Genomic DNA, 20,821 nt, shown 5'->3' on the forward strand with positions numbered 1-20,821 from the left:
TCTTCTTTGAAGGCGTTTCGCTTCTCATCCCAGAAGCTTCTTCAGCTCTGACTGGATGGTGGGGAGTGGAAGGATTTATATTCCTTGCAGACCACTGGTCATTTGCCTTCTTACAGAGAGCCATTGAGGCCGTTTGGAGGTTTACCTGTGTCCTCAAGGTCACATGAGTGGTGCAAATGGGTGTGTGGAGCCTTCTTGGAATTGCTGAAAGGAATGTCTGCAAGGAATATAAATCCTTCCACTCCCCACCCTCCAGTCAGAGCTGAAGAAGCTTCTGGGATGAGAAGCAAAATGTCTTCAAAGGAAAACAAAAAAGTCCCAGTTGCCTCTTGTAAGACCATCTTTCAAGGACCATCATGCACTTCTTCTCTGACCTGGATGCTCTCTAGAAGTATAAACTTCAGCTCCCAGAATTCTCAGCAGCGGTCACACAGGTCGTCCTCCATTTACAACCATCCGTTTAACAACCAAGGTTACTGAAAATTTGTATTTGTGACCGGCCCTTGCTGTTAACAACTGTCACAGTGTCCCGGGATCATGTGATTGCCATTTGTGACCATGTTAGGGGTCTTCCATCACACAAAACCAACGGGGGAAGCCAAGATTTGCTTAACAACCTGCTTAACAAGTGCAGCAAAAGTTGTAAGCCTTTTAGTGCAGCTCCATTCAATGCCAGTTTAATGCCAGTCCCGACTGGAGTTATAAGTCAAGAATTGTCTGTAATGTGACGTGAGAAATTTTGGAATTAAAGCACCAGTTTAGAGAACTTTATCTGTAAACCTAACACTTGCCCAATGTTGATTGTTCGATCACCCTAAATGGAACGTGCCTTTGGAGTAACGCGCAGGTAACCCTTGACTTACAACTGTTTGTTTAGTGACCGTTCTAAGTTACAACGCCAATAAAAAAAAACAATGAATTATGGCCAGTTCTTTGCAGCATCCCCAAGGATCAAAATTCAAGCGCTTGGCAGCTGGCAGGGGTTTGTGATGGCTCCAGTATCCTGGGCTTACGTGATCACCATTTGAGACCTTCCCAGCTGGCTTCCGACGAGCGAAATCAATGGGGGAAGCTGTGTTCACATAACGACTGCTGGATTCACTTAACAACTCAAATGATTCACTTAATAACCATGGCAAAAAAAGGCATAAAATGGAGCAAAACTCACTTAACAGGTGCCTTGCTTAGCAAAGGAGATTGTTGGGCCCGGTTGTGGCCGCAAGTCAAGAGCTACCTGTAGAGGTATCCTTTAAATGCCACATAAAGTTCTCTTTCTTTCAGGGGGTGCAGCTCACTCTCATTCCCTCCAGAATTCCAGCACCCCGCTTCTCAAAGCAGGCGCCAATGCCATTGCCCTGTACAGCGGGACCATCGGCCACTTTGTGGTGGGCTCCGGTGTCCCACCGATTTCGGACCTTCTGGATGCCTTGGTGTACACAACAGTGGAACAGCCGGATTCACAGCTGGTGGACCTCTTGACCCACGGGAAGCCCCCCTTCTACGTGAGCGAACAGTAAGGAAGCTGAATGCAAGCAGAAATGTTCTGCTAATCCTTGCAGAAGGAAGCCTGCTCGTGCCGAAACAAATTCCCAAGTTCTAGGACTTGAGAATGAGAGAGGCACACGAGAAAAGTGAAAAGTGCTGCTTTGCTGGAGCCAAAATATGCATTGATGGCAAAGCACAGCAATCAGGAAAAAGCCCCAAGAGAGGTCGTGCTACTGGTTTGATTCACTTTGCAGTCTGATTTGCCTGTTGGTTGAATGCCTTCCTTCGAAAGCATATCAGCCCTGGTGGCGCAGTGGTTAGAATGCGGTACTGCAGGCTGACTCTGCCGACTGCCACGAGTTCGGTCCTCACCGGCTCAAGGTTGATTCAGCCTTCCATCCTTCTGAGGTCGGTAAAATGAGGGCCCAGATTGTTGGGGGCAAGATGCTGACTCTGTAAACCGCTTAGAGAGGGCCGTAAAACACCGTGAAGCGGTATATAAGTCTAAGGGATATTGCTATCTTCCTTCCTTCCTTCCTTCCTTCCTTCCTTCCTTCCTTCCTTCCTTCCTTCCTTCCTTCCTATCCTGACTGGCTCAAGGCTGACTCAGCTTTCCATATTTCTGAGATCGATAAACTGAGAACCCAGATTGTTGGGGGGAATAAACCACTTAGAGAGGGCTGTAAAGCACTGTAAAGCGGTATATAAGTCTAAGTGCTAAGAACTATTGCTAACTGCTGCAGTGATTAACTTAACAGCCATGGCAAAAAAAGGGCACGATTCATTTAACAACTGCCTTGCATTGTGATCGTAAGTCAAGGACTACCTGCACTATGAACATGTTAGAAGGGCTCTCCAAAAATAGCTCTCAAGGGGTCCAGCTCATTCCATTTAGCAAAGCATCTCCCTCGCCCGTTTTGCAGAAGATAAACTATTAAAATCTCTTCAGCCATTTCTCTACTTCTCATATTCTCTTCCGGCCTTTCCCTCTGATTGTTTATGGACCTTTCTGTTCCCCTCTGTTAATTTTCATCAGATCCCAGCAGGATGGTGGTGCATCTTTGAGCCGGTGCGTCTGCTGCTCCGTCTCCCGCGATCCGTCCTCCTACGCCCTTGGCAAGCCCACACCTTTGCAGTTCAACGACTGCCCGAAGAAGCGCTTTAGCCAAAAAGTTTCCTTTTGTTTTCAAGTAGCAGGTAAGGGCTGCCTGGAGACAGTGGGGGACCTGTGAACTGAAGCGTGTGGGATTGCACCAAACATACTACGGTATAATGGTTTGTGAGAAAGACCTCAGGGGAATAGGCCAAGGGACGCTGCCAAGGGAACAGTCAGATAAGGGACAGCATAGGTAAAGGTAAAGGTTCCCCCGCACATGCTTGCTAGCCGTCATCCAACTCTAGGGGCCGGTGCTCATATCCGTTTCAAAGCCGAAGAGCCAGCGCTTGTCCGAGGACGTCTCCGTGGTCATGTGGCCGGCATGACTAGACGCCAAAGGCGCACGGAACACTGTTACCTTCCCACCGTAGTAGTCCCTACGGCCCTCAGCTAAATAATGGGTGGGGCAAGATGCTCAGAAGATAAGGGACAGCATAGCCCTCAGCTAAATAATGGGTGGGGCAAGAGGCTCAGAAGATAAGGGACAGCATAGCCCTCAGCTAAATAATGGGTGGGGCAAGAGGCTCAGAAGACACCCTGCCTAGTTTCTCAGGCTTTAAAGGAGTCCATGGAAGACTTGTACTTTCAAACCTGCAATATTCTGTTAACTGCAACTTAATGTGTGGTTCCAGTCCTTTCCACCTGATTGTGAGGGTGTAAACGCATTAAGCAAACTAAGTGGAAATACAAATATCTTCTCTGTCTCTTCTGTTAATCTTCCGTCCGTGTCTTCTGGACGGCATGACTAGACGCCAAAGGCGCACGGAACACTGTTACCTTCCCACCGTAGTAGTCCCTACGGCCCTCAGCTAAATAATGGGTGGGGCAAGATGCTCAGAAGATAAGGGACAGCATAGCCCTCAGCTAAATAATGGGTGGGGCAAGAGGCTCAGAAGATAAGGGACAGCATAGCCCTCAGCTAAATAATGGGTGGGGCAAGAGGCTCAGAAGACACCCTGCCTAGTTTCTCAGGCTTTAAAGGAGTCCATGGAAGACTTGTACTTTCAAACCTGCAATATTCTGTTAACTGCAACTTAATGTGTGGTTCCAGTCCTTTCCACCTGATTGTGAGGGTGTAAACGCATTAAGCAAACTAAGTGGAAATACAAATATCTTCTCTGTCTCTTCTGTTAATCTTCCGTCCGTGTCTTCTGTACCTTAAGATTGCCAAGAAAAACCTCAGGACGAAAGCACGATTCAGAGAGTTTTGGCCCAGTCTCTGGAGCAACAATGCAACTGCAGTTTTTCCCCAGCGTATTTCAAAGGTAAGCTGTGTGGTCATTCTCTTGGGGTGTTTCAACCCCTGTGTTGAAAGAACCAACAAAGCTTGGTTGAAAGAACCAAGAAAGACGATGGTTCCAGGTTTTTGCAAAAACCTTCCAGTAAGATCCTTAGCAAGCTCATGAAAGAGGCTAAGACATCGCTAGATAAACTTACAGATTTGTGAAAAACGTCCTAACGCAGTGACCGAAACCAAAGGAAGGAAATCTTGATGTTGTTCTTTCATGGCGTAATCTGTGGCAGGAAAGAAGATCAGCTGGCTGGTTCATTAAATTGTGTCAACCAACAGTCCGAATATAATAGTTCAGGGGATGAAGCAGCCATTTGTGTTTGGGTAAATCAAACCATGATACAGTAATAACTATGGTTTGATTTACTCCCTGCTCTTCTAGCGTCTGTTGAGCACAGGTAACAAACCTTAAAATGGAAATGAAATGAAATTTAAAAGAGATTCACGTCAATGCTAATATTAAAACAGGCAATGACAGTACTTGGGAAAGAAATTTGCACAGATTGAGACCAAGAATGAGATTTTCCTTTTACTCCTCTCGGCACAGATCCTGTTTTAACATGTGAAGGCAGAGAACTGATTTTCAATGTCCTCTTGAGTGCCCGCTCAACGGAGCAGCTGAACCGTGAGTTGCAGGCCCTCTCAATCTTGGAGAAGAGTGAGGAACTGTTGCATTTCGGAAATCAGAACCACAGCATAGCGATTAAGACTTGTTCAAGCAATGCAGATGGGACACACACACCTCCAGGTACAGTAGTGCGACGGAGGGGAGAACACAATGGAGTGCAGCTTCCAGGACTTTTACCTCCTCCCTCCCCCCCCCAGCACAAGCATTCACCATTGTGTGGAAGATGAGAATTGCTGGGCCTTGTGATAAGCCAGTGTTTGGCAGTTTGACAGTTTCAAGACGGGCGGACTTCAATACCCAGAACTCCCGAGCCAGCGTGGCGACCATATGACCAACGGGACACCGCAACTGTTGTAAATATGTGCCTGGTTGATCATGTGACTGCAGGGATGTTGCAACGGTCATAGGTGTGAGGACTTGTCGCCAATCACTTTTTTCGGTGCTGCCGTAACTTTGAGCGGTTGCTAATCAAACTTCACTAACAAAGTGAACAAAGGCAGGCAATGCTCTTTTTTTTCCTTCAGGAGGAAAACTTTTGAAGTGGAATGGGAGATTGAACCACCCCACGTTGAAGAGCTAGATTATATTTTATAGGCTTGATTTAATAATAATAATAATAATAATAATAATAATAATAATAATAATAATAATAATAATAATAATAAGTTGGAAGGGACCTTGGAGGTCATCTAGTCCAACCCCCTGCTCAGGCAGGAAACCCTATACCATTTCAGGCAAATGGCTGTCCAGTCTCTTCTTAAAAACTTCCAGTGTTGGAGCATTCACAGCTTCTGGAGGCAGGTTGTTCCACTGGTTAATTGTTCTGACTGTCAGGAAGTTTCTCCTTAGTTCCAGGTTGCTTCTTTCCTTGACTAGTTTCCATCCATTGCTTCTTGTCTTGCCTTCAGATGTTTTGGAGAATAGCTGGACTCCCTATTCTTTGTGGCAGCCCCTGAGATATTGGAAGACTGCTATCCTGTCCCTCCTCTTCATTAAACTAGACATACCCAATTCCAGCAACCGTTCCTTACATGTTTTAGCCTCTAGTCCCCTAGTTATTTCTGGAGGATGTCCATAATTTTTAAATAATTGGTTGCAATGCTTGGAGAACTTTCTAAGTTGACTCCCTGTAACCCCCTTCTTCTCTTCGGAGATCAGGAAAGAAAGATTAGCTATTCAGCCTAGAATACAATGTTTGAATGTTCAGTCTGAAGTGACAAGATTTGGTTCATTGTAGATTTAACTTCGGAAGAACCGAGGACAACTGAAGAATCTCCAGCCCTGGAGTTGCTTATCAACGAAGTAAACGCAGACAATCCTGGATCTCGAGAAGATACGGAATATATTGAGCTGTTCTACCCAGGACAAGGGCCATTTTCACTCCAGGATTACTGGCTTGTTCTGTACAACGGCAAGAACAACTTAGCTTACCAAGTCTTGAACCTGACAGGCTATTCCACCAACGAGTGGGGCTACTTCCTTGTAGGGAGTGCAGGAGTCACCCCCAGGCCCTCGCTTCTTTTGCCAGATACCACCATCCAAAATGGCGTAGACGCCGTGGCTCTCTACCGCCACCCCAATCCTGCCTATAAAACCAACATGCAGGTGACTGTGGATGGGCTGGTTGATGCTGTGGTGTACAGAGCCCGGGGTACGGATAAAGCAGAGAAGCTGGTGGCTCTTCTCACTCCTGGACAAAATGTCCTCCATGAAAACGATTCCCACAGCACTGAAGACGAGTCCATCAGCCGATGTCTCAGCCTGAAGCCCAGAGATTCCAAGAGTTTCCAGGTAAAATGGCTGAAGGTTCAAGAGGAGCCACAGACATCAGCCAAGACTTGTGTTTCTCGTTTACGCCATCTTTGGTTATGTTTATCTAACACACCAAGCCCTCATTTGCTTTAGCATAGTTGGCTGAGTCCACCCCATAATGGACTGTACTAATGTTATGCTCTAAACCAGGAGTCTCCACACTTGGCAACTTTAGGACTTGTGGACTTCAGCGCCCAGAATTCTGGCTAGGGAATTCCAGGAATTGGTGCACAAATCTTAAAAGATTCCCAGGTTGGAGACCCTTGCTGCAAATCATATTAGCAGCTCATGGAGGGGTTGGCTACAGCCACGTGACGGCTTTGTGCAGTATCTGATAACCCTCCCAACTCCAGCCTGCTGCATCGGCATTCTAGCGGAATCAAGTCATCTCATCAACTTGAACCACAGCTGATGGAGGTGGGACAAGCTTAGAAAGAGATAATTGAGTATAGGTCTTCCTGATGGGGGCTTTCCAGAAGGAAACAGGATGTGGGCTGAATTAGACTTTGAGTTTATTCCATTAGGGTTTTGATTGTGTTGACTGTTCGGAAATAATGTGTCACCAGTCCTGAGAATTACGTTAAATGGGGTTCTTACCACACTTGAGTGGATTTTTCACAAACATCTGGCTGATAGAAGGAAGATACCGGGAGACATGTTGGTCTCACCTGTTCATGTTTATTTATTTGTATCTCGCTTCTATTATTTTTACAAACAATCCAAGGCATTGAACCTACCCAACACATCTTCCTCCTATGTTCCTCACAACAACTCTGTGAGGTGGGTTGGGCTAAGAGAGAGGGGCTGGCCCAAAGTCACCCAGTTGGCTTTCATGCCTAAGGCGGGAATAGAACTCACCATTTCCTGGCGATTGGCCCAACGTCACCCATTTGGCTAAGGCAGGACTAGAACTCACCGTCTCCCGGTGATTGGCCCAACGTCACCCATTTGGCTAAGGCAGGACTAGAACTCGACGTCTCCTGGTGATTGGCCCAACGTCACCCATTTGGCTAAGGCAGGACTAGAACTCACCGTCTCCCGGTGATTGGCCCAACGTCACCCATTTGGCTAAGGCAGGACTAGAACTCACCGTCTCCCGGTGATTGGCCCAACGTCACCAATTTGGCTAAGGCAGGACTAGAACTCACCGTCTCCCGGTGATTGGCCCAACATCACCCATTTGGCTAAGGCAGGACTAGAACTCACCGTCTCCCGGTGATTGGCCCAACGTCACCCATTTGGCTAAGGCAGGACTAGAACTCACCGTCTCCTGGTGATTGGTCTAAAAATCACAAGCTGGCTTTCATGCCTAAAGCAGGACTAGAACACACTGTCTCCTGATGACTGGTCCAAAGTCGGCCAGCTGGCTTTCATGGCTAAGACAGGACTTGAACTCATGGTCTCCTACTTCCCATGGTCTCCTACTTTAGCCACTAGACAATATCCTTCCCAATATTCACGCATCTCCCATTCTTATGACGTTCAGGAAGCTATAAAAACATGCTTGTTCTCTCCCAGGCCTGCAACAGCATAGTTTTCAAGCCCATTTTAGTTACACTTGGATTATAACTGGGTGTTTTGCTCTTCTGCTCAGTCACAATTTCTTTTTCTATATATTGTTTCCCTTTTTAATCTCTAAGTTCTCCAGAATTCCCAAAGACTTGTTTGGCCTTGAAACTGGATTATTAAATTAAGCCAATCCCTCCCCTTAGATGTTTTTTCTCCGGGGCTAAATTCTGAAAATATCTCGATAGAGTGGCTATAAGGAGCCATCAGTCGTGGAGAGCCGTTCGAGATTTGAAAATGCACTTAAAAAAAATGAACATTGCAGATTCATATACTTTTTGGGTGCCTTCTCCTGTCCACCTCCCAGGTGACTGAAACAACGCCTCTTGGGGAAAACTCTTGTGTGTCTCTCAACTGGAATCTCACCAAAGAGGTGCTCCATAATTCTTCCACGGTCATCAACGAAGTGGGTCTGGCCAATGACTCGTTACTCTACAAGTTCATAGAACTGAAGGGAAAGACCGGGGACAGCTTAAAAAGATACACATTGCACTTCTTCTTCGGAAACCATAGCCGGCCGTACACCAGCATCCACCTGCAAGGCAAATTTGGGAGTGAGGGTCTCTTTGTCATCAAGCCAGGACCAATGTTCCAGAGTGTGAAGCCTGATGGTAGGTCGCTGGTCCTAATAAACTGCTCTGTTCATGCCCTGGTAGTCCTTGACTTACAACGATGCACTTAGGGACCGTCCGAAGTTACAGCGGCGCTGAAAAAACGTGACCTAGGACCGTTTTTCACACTTGACCTGCGGTCACGTGATCCAAATTCAGATGCTTGGCAGCTGACTCGTACGTATGACGGTCGCAGTGTCCCGGGGTCATGTGATCGATCCCCTTTTTGCGACCTTCTGACAAGCAAAGTCAGTGGGGGAAGCCGGGTTCACTTCACGACCGTCTTGCTTAAGTTAGCAACTATAGCGATTCGTTTAACGACCGTGGCAAGAAAGGTTGTGAAATGGGGCACAATTTGCTTAACGCCTGCCTCGCTTAGTAACGGACATTTTGGGCTCAGTTGTGGTCGTAAGTCAAGGACTACCTGTATTTGTGCTTTGGAACGGGAATTGCCAGGTGTATTTTTGTCATGTATAAAGCATGCCGTGTTTTACATATTTGGGGCCATGTTTGGTTTTTTTAAATAATATTTTATTAATTTTCCAAATTTACATTTTAGTATTTGAAAAGCAACGTGGTGGCTGGGTAATCAATGGTTCAATAACAAAATCTTTAGTGCAAATCTCAGGTTACAGCATCAGATATTTCTTCTCTTTTCCCCTTAACATTTACTGTCTCATATTCAAGCTAGTACAATTCTAATTATATCAGTTCAATAAAAACATCATTATTACATTTATCAATAAATTTTTGGCTTATACATATCTGGATTACATTGAGTCCTCATAAACAATCCATTGTTGTTGTTGTTAGCTGAGAAGTTGTGTCCAACCCATCGTGACCCTATGGACAATGTTCCTCCAGGCCTTCCTGTCCTCTACCATCTTCTGGAGTCCATTTAGGCTCACGCCTACTGCTTCAGTGACTCCATCCAGCCACCTCATTCTCTGTCGTCCCCTTCTTCTCTTGCCCTCAACCTTTCCCAGCATGAGGCTCTTCTCCAGTGAGTCCTTCCTTCTCATTAGGTGGCCAAACTATTTGAGTTTTAGCTTCAGGATCTGGCCTTCTAAAGAGCAGTCAGGGTTGATCTCCTCTAGGGCTGACCGGTTTGATCGCCTTGATTATTTATAATTTTCAGACTTTGGGTACCCAAGATTTCCCTTATCTCACTTCATAACAAAACATAATATCCAGAATACGCATTTTATCTATTTGAATATAATCTTGTTCTATTTCCTAAAAGTTATCTATTTTCTACCATACTAAATCATCTACTTAATAACACAACATTTGGGGCCATGTTATCAGTGCGTAAAGCAGCCGGTGGGTTTTGGGTGGTTTTTTCCCCCCAAATTCTCAGAAGGATATTTGTACTTGCAAAGATTTTGTCAGTTGTTTCCGGGGCTCATTAAATCAAGGCTTTACATTTTACTGAGCTGAAACAAGGACAAGAGTGAAAAGCTAGTGAAAAATATTTAAAAACTGAAATACTATGCCAGTGAAGAAGTGACGATTGTGAAAAGCATATTAATTAGGTACTTTAAAAGTGTGTGTGTGTGAGAGAGAGAGAGAGAAAAAACAAGATAATTATGGGTGCAAAATGGACAGGGATTGAATAGAGAAGTGAGTAACCAGCACCAAGTGTGTGTAAACAGTTAGCAAAATCACACAGTTGTTGAGAGGGGAAAATTTTTAAATCACTTCAGTTTGAAGCTGTTTGGCTTAATCAGCGGTTACTTTTTATTGTTTTTAGATGGAAAAAAAATCTTTGTAAGCTGCCTGGAGTCACTTGAGAATGAGTTGGGCACTAATATAACTTTTCTTAAATAAATTAATTTATTGCTTTTTTAAAAAAAATGCTGCTCCTTCATTAACTTTATCCTGTTTCTTTCCAGAGCAGTTGGTGATGCCCGCTCTCTGGAATCACTCCTTCCCAAGCCAGGAGAACCTGACAGTGGCGCTATTCAGCCGAAAGCTGCGACTTCCATATGGTACTCTAAATATTGCCGAGAAAATAGAATACCTTGTGACCTGGAATCCTGGGATGATCCCTCAAATACCCTTTGTATCTGGGAAAAGGGAAAGGTGAGCATCTTGTGTTCTTACAATGCCTTGTTATTTCCCCTCCTATTCTGCATTTCTTTCTGTAAAAACTAGGGAGGCTCCCACACCCACATTTCTTCTATAGGCCCAGTTGTCTATTATGCAAGTGTTGTCTAGTCTGCCACTCTTCCTCCTTCTCCCAAGATCATTCTCACATCCCATTAAAGGTAAAGGTACGGTAAAGGTTTTCCCCCATCCAGTTGTCTCCAATTCTAGGGGCGTGTTGTGATTCTGTGGATCCGGCAGCTGAGGACTCAGAGGAGGAAGAGGGGCCTGGAGTGACATCAGAGTCAGAGGAAGGCTCTGAAGAGCTCCAAGACTTACAGTCTGAGGAGGAGCCTGGCCCCTCTACTCGCGCTCAGGCTGAGACACAGCTGTGCTGGGAGGCTGAGTTGGACCATGATGAAGCACAGCTGGGTGACATCCAGGATGCTCGTAAAGAGAGCAGGACAAAGGAATGCAATGGGGCGGCTCCAAAAGCAAGGAGCAGGCATTAGGAAGCTACGCCTTGGCTGCATAATAAAAGGGAAGGTGGAGGTGCTGGTTGCCAAAGGCAACCGTTCGGGTTAAGAATCGAGTTGCGGTGAACTGTGTGTGTTTTCTTCAGGTCTGTGAGCAATAAAAGGGGTTTGGGTTTTTCTTGCGGTTTCTGCCTGCTTGATTGGAAGAGGGGTTTCTCCTTGTGAAACTGAACAAGGACTCAAGTAGGCTGGGACAGAACAGGGTGGTGCTCATCTCCATTTCCTAGACAAGGAGACCAGCTTTGTCCGAACATAGTTCCGTGGTCATGTGGCCAGCACTATATGCTAAGGTGCATGGAGAGCTGCTACCTTCCCGCCAAAGTGGTACCTATTTCTCTACTTGCATTTGAACGCTTTCAAACTGCTAGGTGGGCAGCTAGGGGTTGAGCCAGAACAGGAGCTCGCTCCTTCACATGGTGCTTGGGTCTCAAACTACCAACCTTCTGGTCCACAAGCCAATTGTGTCTTTAACTGCATTTCTTGAAATCCTTTCCTCTAACCATCACTGTGATATTTGCCTGCAAATGTTTGGTCCACATGTAATGTTTTGCTTGCTACACATGTTTTGGGCTTGTTTTTTTGTTTCCTTGCAGAATCTGGTCTTTGAGCTACTGCCCTTTTTGCAAGGAAACTTTTCTCATCTCCAACCCCACCCCAGGCATGGAGAATAGCTGTCCTCAGGAGTCTCTGTCCTTGGATCTTGGAATGTGCCTATGGACACCTAGTAAGTGGTCTTTTCTCTCTCTCTCTCGCCTGCAACTGGAGAGAATGAGGTCATCCCTTGTGTGATGAGAAGGCAGATCTTGAAGAGGGAGGACTGCACTCCAGAAGAGGCAATGCAGTCCAGATATCCTGTGTGAGAGAAAGAGAGTGAAGACAGTCTCTCCTCAGTAGTTCCCAGAGTATATTGTAGATGCAGACAGTAGAATCTTCAGTCCGTCAAGATTTTGTCTACAGGCGTGAAACAATGAAGGACTCAGCCTGGAAGAATCACCACATGTTATTCCTGGCTTGGGGCCTGACACATGTTGACTGAGGCATTCTGGAACTTGAAGTCCATACATGATGTGATAGAATGTAGGGAGGAGCTGGGTTTCCAGGAGGGAAGGAGTGAATTCCAGAGGACTAAGGGGCAACTCAGAGGACCCAGATTGAGGACCCAGATTTTTGGGGGCAATTAGGCTGACTTTGTAATGCCGCTTGGGGTGTGTGTGAAAGCCCTAATAAGCAGGCATATACATAGAATGAAGGCTACTGCTAAGCTTGTAAGCCTCCCTGAGTCTTCGGAGAAGGGCGGGATATAAATGGAATTAAAATAAAATAAAAATAAATAAAACTCAGCCTAGATATATGTGAGAGAAAAAGGGTGAAGACCACGCCTCCCTAATAGTTCCTAGACTACATTTTCAATACAGATAGTAGAGTTCTGAGAAGATGTTTGTCTATAGAGATGGTGTCATGGTTCCGACTAATGAAACATATCAAAGAATCTTCAGGCATTGTTTATTCTAAAAAGTCTATTAATAGAGAGAACGAAGCGTCGGCACTCATGGATGAATACCAAAATCTGAATTCTCCCCTGAACACATCGTATCAAACACAATTCCCTCCCTTAATGTAAACGTCATAAATCACATTCTCCAATTAGTTTAACGTGCAATGCTTCGCTTCTTCCGTTCTATTTTGCGCCATTCGTTATCTTATTAAAAAAAACAACCAACCGGGATAGCATTCTCCTCCCCCCAGCTTCATTTAATTCAAAAGCAAAACAGTTTAAAGGGAAAGGCTGCCTGTTATGTTGTCCAAGCAAAAAAGTCCAATGTTGACAGATGAAACAATAAGGAACTCAATGGGGAAGAACTTCCCACTTTCTTTTTGCTTTAAGTCAGTTTTTAAGGAGTCCTTGGTGCTCTTTGAGCTTGCTTGTTTTCTTGCAGATGTTTCATTACCCAAACTAGGTAAACATCATCAGTGCTCTTTTTTTGTAAAAAAAAAAAAGATGCCAGAACTCACACATGTCATACAACCCGCCTTGCCTACCCTGCAAGTTTCCATCCCAAAAAGGTGCCGGAACTCCGTTCTGGATGTTCTGTGACAAAAAAAGCCCTGCTCCTAGCAACTGCATGGGCTAGTCCTTGCAGTTTTCTTGGCAAGGTTTTTCAGAACTGATTTGCCCTTACCTTCTTTTTGGGGTCGAGGAAGAGTGGGCGGCTCAAAATCGCCCAGCTTCATACTGAAGTGGGACTAATATAGAACTCACGGTATTCCAGTCTCTGGCCTGGTGCCTTCACCACCACGCCAAATCTTTTTAATGTTTGATACGTTTTGAATGTATGACTTTTACCTTGTTTTTTATTTGCATATATACATGTTGTAATGTTGCCCAGATTCAGGTGCTTAAGGTGGCTATTCTTTTCTTGATAGACTGTTCCCCCTGGCTTCAAAATCCACAGCTGCAAGCTCACCTCCAGCAGATACTAGTGAGATCCATGGAAGAAAGCTGCTTATGCGCTATCTCTCCCTGCGCCCTGCAAGGTTTGTGTCCAATATGTTGTTTTTTTTAAAAATAGCATAATATTGATTGATATTGCTTCTTGAAAACATTGCTAGGGACAATACATTCATGCCAGAAAATTTAATTTTATTAGATTTATATACCGCCCTTTCCCGAAGGACTCAGGGCGGTTTACAGGGCATTTTAAAATCACACCAATACAAAATACAAAAGTTAAAAGACAATTAAAAAGATTAAATTATCCCTGAAAATAAAACCCCAGTTAAAATTCTCAGCCTGGGCCAGAGAGCTCAAAGAGCCAAGTCTTCAGGTCCCGGCGGAATGAACGCAGGTCAGGGGCAGTCCTGAGCTCCACGGGCAGCTGGTTCCAGAGGGCAGGTGCACCCACAGAAAAGGCCTTCTCCCTGGGTGTTATCCACCGGCAATCTTTTACCAGCGGCACCCTGAGAAGACCCTCCCTGTGTGAGCGCACTGGACGAAGGGAACTTGATGCTGGCAGCAGGTGTTCCCTCAAATATCACGGACCCAAGCCATTCAGGGCTTTATAGGTCATCACCAGCACAGCCAGTGTAAATAATGTTATTTTTCTTAACTTTTCAAGCTAAGATGGGGAATCTGTAGTGGCCCAGATTTTAATATATATATCTGTGCCCATTGTTCCCTGCCAAAACAAAGCCAAATGACCGGGATGATAGAAGCGACTAACACTGTGGCAGTGAACCTATGGCACACGTGCCACAGGTGGCACACAGAGCCCTCTCTGTGGGCACACGTACCGTCACCCCAGTCCTAGGCCTTCAGCTGGGTTTTATAAAATCTTTTTATAAAAGATGGGCAATGGGCCAAGCCCACCCGGCACCCAATGATACGTAAGTGGGTTTTTGGTTGCAGTTTGGGCAATCGGTCTCTAAAAGGTTTGCCATCACTGATCTAACATATTCTGAAAGGATATAGATTCTCCACCCTTGGTTTCAAGCAGGGATGCAAAAGCTGGTTTCCCCAGACCAGCCGAGAATATGGTGCGGAGAGCTCCTATAAAAATTGCCCACTATCACGTTTTGCCATTTTTAAGGAGAAAGGAGAAATGATTCTCTGTATGGGGAATAACCCTATTGCCTCTGTTTTTCATTCAATTTTAAATTGTCTAGCAATTTAGCCACAAAGGTAAAAATTTCCCTGTCAGTTGTGTCCAACTCTTGGACGCGGTGCTAATCTCGTGTTTTCCCGCTGAGGGAGCCCGCGTTGTCCAAAGATGCTTCTGTGTTCACGTGGCCAGCATGCCACCCAAGTGGTACCTATTTATCTACTCGCGTTTGCATGCTTTGGAACTGCTAGGTGGGCAGGAACCGGGGCAAGTAACGAGACCTCACCTCACCGTGCGGCCCTTGGGTCTTGAGCCCGGGTTGTCGACGTATGGGTGACAAAGTGCAGCGTCTTTAATCACTGAGGCATCACAGAATAAATCAGTTTAATTGGACCTGGTCTTTCAAACCTGGATAGCAGCTACCCATCTTTCTTGTCTTTCCACAGAACTGAATTTCACCTGCTCTAATACCACAGTGAAACTGTCCGGCCGGTTGCTGGCCACGTCACCGGAAGAGCGGCAGCTCCTGATCCAATGGCAACAGAAATTTTCCCTAAGTTCCCACCTATTTCCTGTGGATGGGATAGTCCTCCGAACTAATGCCCCCTGTGCATCTTCCAGTGAAGTGGTACCAATAGCTAAAGGTGAGACGATCAGGTGGTGACCAAAGGTTTGTGGGGGGGAAGAATGAAAGTGACACAGAAGACCCCAGATTCTTCAAGGAAAGAATTTTCTTTTTCTTTCTTTCTTTCTTTCTTTCTCTTCTTTCTTTTTCTTTCTTTCCTTCTTTCTTTCTTCCTTTCCTTTTTTCTTCTTTCTTTCCTTCTTCCTTCCTTTTCTCTCTTTCCTTCCTTCCTTCTTTTTTCCTTCCTTCCTTCCTTCCTTCCTTTCTTTATTCCTTTGTTCTCTTTCTCTTCCTTCCTTTCTTCCTTCCTTTTTTCTTCCTTCCTTCCTTTTTTCTTCCTTCCATTTTTTCTTCCTTTCTTTTTCTTTCTTTCTCTTCCTTCCTTCCTTTCTTTTCCTTTTCTTTCTTTCTTTCTTTCTTTCTTTCTTTCTTTCTTTCTTTCTTTCTTCCTTCCTTCCTTCCTTCCTTCCTTCCTTCCTTCCTTTCTCTTTCTTTCCATTTTCTTTCTTTCTTTCTTTCTTTCTTTCTTTCTTTCTTTCTTTCTTTCTTTCTTTCTTCTTTCTTTCTCTTCATAATTTTTGCATTATGACTGATTCCACCAACCATTAAAAGAAAGTACGGATGCATCTAGCCCTTATATTAATAATACCTTTTTCTCTTTTTTTCCACAGCTTCACTTGAAGCCTGGGAAATTGCTTTTTTGACCTTGGGTTCCATTTTGCTCATACTGCTGTTAATCGGTGGAACTTTCTATTGTATAAAAAGGTAAAAAAAAAGAGCTGCTATTGGGATTTGTGCTGAAGCCAAAGTTAGCAACTAAAACATGAAGCTGCAATATTGATCCAGTATGAACCTGACTCCATCATCCTGTATGTGTACCTTTGCCCAACCTGGTACCCACCTAATGTGCTGGGCAACACAGGTTACAGGTATTCTTAGACTTACAACCATTCCTTTAATGAGTTACAGTGACACTGAAAAAGGTGACTTACGACCCTTCTTCACACTTAACAACCGTTGCAGCATCCCCGTGGTCATGTGACCGAAATTCAGAGGCTTAACAATTGGCAACTCGTAGATCAACCCTGACTGCTCTTTAGAAGGCCAGATCCTGAAGTTCCGATACTTTGGCCACTTAATGAGAAGGAAGGACTCACTGGAGAAGAGCCTCATGCTGGGAAAGGTTGAAGGCAAGAGAAGAAGGGGACGACAGAGAGTGAGGTGGCTGGATGGAGTCACTGAAGCAGGAGGTGTGAGCTTAAATGGACTCCAGAAGATGGTAGAGGACAGGAAGGCCTGGAGGAACGTTGCCCATGGGGTCGCAATGGGTCGGACACGACTTTGCAATTAACAACAACAATTTAAGAAGTTTGTAGTGTACTGGGACATGTGATCCCCTTTTGTGACCTTTTGGCAAGCAAAGTCTATGGGGAAACTGTAGTAAGTGCACACGACTGCAGAGATGTTGTCATGTTTCAGGGCTGGCCGTAAGACATTTTTTTTCCAGAGCATGTCATAACTTTGAATGGCGCCTAAACAAATGGTTGCAAGTTGAGGATTATCTGTATTTATTTCCTTTATTTCCTACATTTCCGAGATTCTTCACAAGAGCTGAAGTTCCTGCTTCCCTGATGCTTTCGCTGACTTTGTGTGTCTGTGTTTTTGCATTCGTATAAGGCGGATTTCAGATTTCAACATGTCTTTGCTTGCCCTGAACTAAAATACGCTCAGCATCCTTAACAGCATTATTAAGGACTGAGGACAGTTGGTGACTTCATGCATTAAAAAAAAAGAAGAATGCAGAGATCAGTTCCAATTACACTCCTGAAGTCCATACAGGACTCCTCGACTCACGACCCAACATTTCCATGGCGAAGCAAGGCAGTTGTTAAGCGAGTTTGGCCATTTTACGACCTTTTTTGCCACTGTTGTTAAGCGAATCGCTGCAGTTAAGTGAATTGTGCGGTCGTTAAGTGAATCCTGCTCCCCCCCCCTTTGACTTTGCCTGTTGGAAGCTGGCTGGGAATGTTACAAATGGTGACCACATGACCTCTGGGGCAGTGCAACTGTCCTAAGTACATGGCAGTTGCCAATTGCCCAAATTTCGATCACACGGCCATGAGGATGCTGCAAGAGTCATGTGAAACCAGTTTTCAATGCCGTTGTCACTTTGAACGGTCGCTAAATGAATGATTGTAAATCGAGGACTACCCGTACGGATGTTTCGACATGGTCTTCTTCTAAGACAGCATTTTTTTAACCCTGGCAACTTTAAGCTATTGTATGTGCTCATGTCCCCGGGGGATTCTGGGAGTAGAAATTGAAGTTAGTTGCCCAGGTTTAGAGAAACACTGTTCTAGGATGTTGCTTAGATTCCGTAACCATCTCTGTTTTTTTTCTGTTACGAGAAACAGAGCAGAAGCAGCCTGCTCCATCTCATTAAGCAAATAAAACTCAACGCTACTCTCCTACCCTATTTCCTTCTGGGTTTTTCAGACCGCAGAACTACAACAACATTGAACTGAACGATCGCTGCGAGATTATGTCAGATATCTGATTCTACCAGGAAGAGCCTCCGTAAAGAAAAAGCTATTTGGGGGATCTGATGAAGAGGTAAATCTCAGAAGAAAGTTCCAGCCAATCGAGCACAGCGTAAACAGATCAAATTCCTGGAGTATTTATTTTGAGGGCGAGGTTTTTCTGTTCTCCCACGAGGTGTGAGAAACCTACCTCTTTGTTTCTACGGCATCTCTCACTGCCAGGTTGTGTGAAAAATTGGTGGGGTGCCATGATAATTTTCCCCCACCCACTGTGAAAATAAAAAGGGATTATTTTCTGCCCCTAATTTATCGGGGTGGTGGTGGTGGTGGTAAAGTGCTTTGCCCATCACAATCAGAAAGAGAGGAAGAGAGAGAAGCAAAACATTTCCTTTAGAGGCAGAATGTTCAGGATTTGATTCTAGTAAATCCAGAATTATTTTTTTAAGAGAAGAAAGGGGTTGGGTGGGCGGAGAGCTGATGGATTGTTAATCAGATCTATGGTGGCTTCACTCCCCCTAAGCAATGGACCGTCTTAGTTGTGATGTGTGTTGCCACCGACAATGCATGCCTCAAATACTGTTTGCTTTAGGAGACCTCTCTGAGGAGACCTTGCCTCTTTCCATGCAGAGAAAAATCTCAGATTCATTTCCTAGTTCAGGAAACAGGGGAAAGAGCAGTTCAGGCAAACAATTTTCACAAAGCCGTTGGTTCAGGTGACATTTTAAGCTGTGGGCAAGGAGGTAACTGGACGCCAGGCAGGTTCCTAGGCTCAGCTCCCATTTTCTAAGCAACAAAAGTCAGTATGTAGGCAAAAGAAATTAAAATAAAAAATAAAAAAAGAGGTCAGCCTTGTCCAAACATTCCCTTTCCCCCCAGAATGAAACTCAGGAATTTGTATAGTAAAAAGTTGTTTGTAGCCATCACCTTGCTCACATAGCTACCAACTCTGCAGACTTGAATTTCTTGCTCACTGCAAGTAGACCACAGCTAAAATTAAAATATGTTATTTTTATAAAACAATGCCACCAGATGGTATGAATTGGGAAGGCACTCTTCCATGGGGCAAAGGCCAAATTCAATGTCTCCCGAAATGTGCGGTCCCAGAACCAGCTTCTCATGCCTCTGCAGAAGTGAATAGGGGGTCCTTAGTGCTCTCTGAACCTGGTTGTATTCTTGCAGCTGTTTCATTACCCAGCTAGATAGCATCATCAGTGCTAGAAGGAGGTGGGGTTTGCTCCTGTAGCACTGATGATGTTACTTAGTTCGGTAATGAAACTTAAGCCAAAGGGTAGGTGTGACATTTGCTTTCAGGCACATGTGATTTAACTGGGCTTGTAGAAGCTGCATTTTTTTTTAATTTAACTTTTAATCAGCTACTGCCCCCTGCCGATCCTCTAGCATTGCAGCAATTACTAATTACATTTCCCATCCATATACAGTACTCTCTGATCCCGTAGAACAGGGCTCTCCAAAATTATCAACTTCCTTCTGTAGAAATAAGGAAGATGAACTTTCCGGCAGAGATTTGGTGGCCCAGCGGCTTAATGATGCTGGAGATCAGTGGCGGGATTCAAATAGGTGAACAACCGGTTCTCTGCGTGGATGCATGCCACTTCCGGAAGTCCATTCTGGGCCTGGGGCAACAATAAATTAGCTACCGGTTCTGCCGAAGTGGTGCGAAGTGGCTGAATCCCACCACTCTGCTGGAGATGGCCTCAGCTGTGGCGGTTTGAGCGGTTTGAGCCGTAGTTCTGCCCACCACCACCTTACATTCCCCCCCCCCCCATTTTTAAAAATCATACTGTTCTCTTGGTTTTTCCAGTTCCGGCATTCGGGGTGTTGTGAAATAAATGTTTAATTGCTAATTCGTTCTTTTCTTTTTCCTCTGATCATGGAGATCTTATGATGTTTGTTTTCGCTGTCCCTAGTCTGGAAATTTATTTGTGGTTGATTGTACTTTATTCTGTTGTGAGCCACAGGGAGTCAGAATGACTGGGTGGCATACGAATGGACTGAAAAATAAAATAAAAACATTGGAACGCAGCTTACTGATTGATTTTCAGTTATGAGACCTATCAAGGGATCTGAAGTTCCTCTTCCTGACAATTCTTGAGAGCTTTCCCCCCGCCCCTCACACTTTTTCTGTTTTTCATCTTTCTTTGGAAATGGATGGCTTGGCTTACAGCTCTCCCTGTCGTCTACAAATTAGGAAATAGCTTCTCTTTGCCTTTCTATTTATGCTAAGCAACGGAGACCTTCAGCAGTCGGAAGCTGTTAAGTAGAAGCACGTTTGTGTGGCCGTCAGGAAGAGACCAATGTTCATCCTGCACTACAAGTCCTTGACTGACAACAATTTGTTTAGCAACCATTCAGAATTACAATGGCACAGAAAAAAGTCACTTATGACCAGTAAGCAAAGGGGTGGGGTTCACACAACATGCTTCATCACAAAGTAATAACATGAGAACAATCATATGTGAATAAAAGCCAGTTTGGGGTAAGTGGTTAAAGCACCAGGCTGGAAACCAGGTGTGACTGTGAGTTCTAGTCTTGCTTTAGGCATGAAGCCAGTTGGGTGTGACTTGGAGCCCGTCCATCTCTCAGTCCTAGGATGAAGAAAGTGAGGGCCAACCACTTCCAATAATTTTATGGTTAAAATTTGTTCAGCTTTGCCCACAGTGCTAGGATAGCCCTACATCCCATCAAGGCAGCTGGAGAGAAATTTGATGCATGATCCATCTGTGGATTTCATAACCTCTTAATATCAACATTCACCATAAGATGTAATGCCATCCAGAGGCTGCAAAGTGAGTCGTTTCTCCAGGTTGCAATTGCAAATCTTCTACCCAGATTTCTATCTAGATCTTCTCCAATGTCTGGAACC

At 44.8% G+C, this 20,821-nt stretch overlaps 1 protein-coding gene across 1 annotated transcript; it reads left to right on the forward strand.

Annotated features, from left to right (window-relative positions):
• Positions 1-5,982: 5,982 nt before the first annotated feature.
• On the forward strand, positions 5,983-19,974 carry LOC310646482 (uncharacterized protein). Its single transcript, XM_083372973.1, has 8 exons — positions 5,983-6,351; positions 8,246-8,549; positions 10,445-10,634; positions 11,767-11,897; positions 13,598-13,708; positions 15,219-15,416; positions 16,069-16,162; positions 17,894-19,974. Exons 1-8 carry the CDS (start codon positions 6,160-6,162, stop codon positions 17,952-17,954), a joined length of 1,281 nt encoding a protein of 426 aa, XP_083229099.1. The 5' UTR covers positions 5,983-6,159; the 3' UTR covers positions 17,955-19,974.
• The last annotated feature ends 847 nt before the right edge of the window (positions 19,975-20,821 follow it).

This window comes from Vipera ursinii (assembly GCF_947247035.1).
Source record: "Vipera ursinii genome assembly, chromosome: 13".
NCBI lineage: Eukaryota > Metazoa > Chordata > Lepidosauria > Squamata > Viperidae > Vipera > Vipera ursinii.

Excerpts from the sequence above, each read along its gene's own strand:
- LOC310646482 (XM_083372973.1), top strand. The coding sequence starts at position 6,160 with ATGCAGGTGACTGTGGATGGGCTGGTTGATGCTGTGGTGTACAGAGCC. Across the intron at positions 11,898-13,597 it reads AATGTGCCTATGGACACCTA|ACTGTTCCCCCTGGCTTCAA; the intron begins GTAAGTGGTCTT and ends TTTTCTTGATAG. Across the intron at positions 15,417-16,068 it reads AGTGGTACCAATAGCTAAAG|CTTCACTTGAAGCCTGGGAA; the intron begins GTGAGACGATCA and ends TTTTTTCCACAG.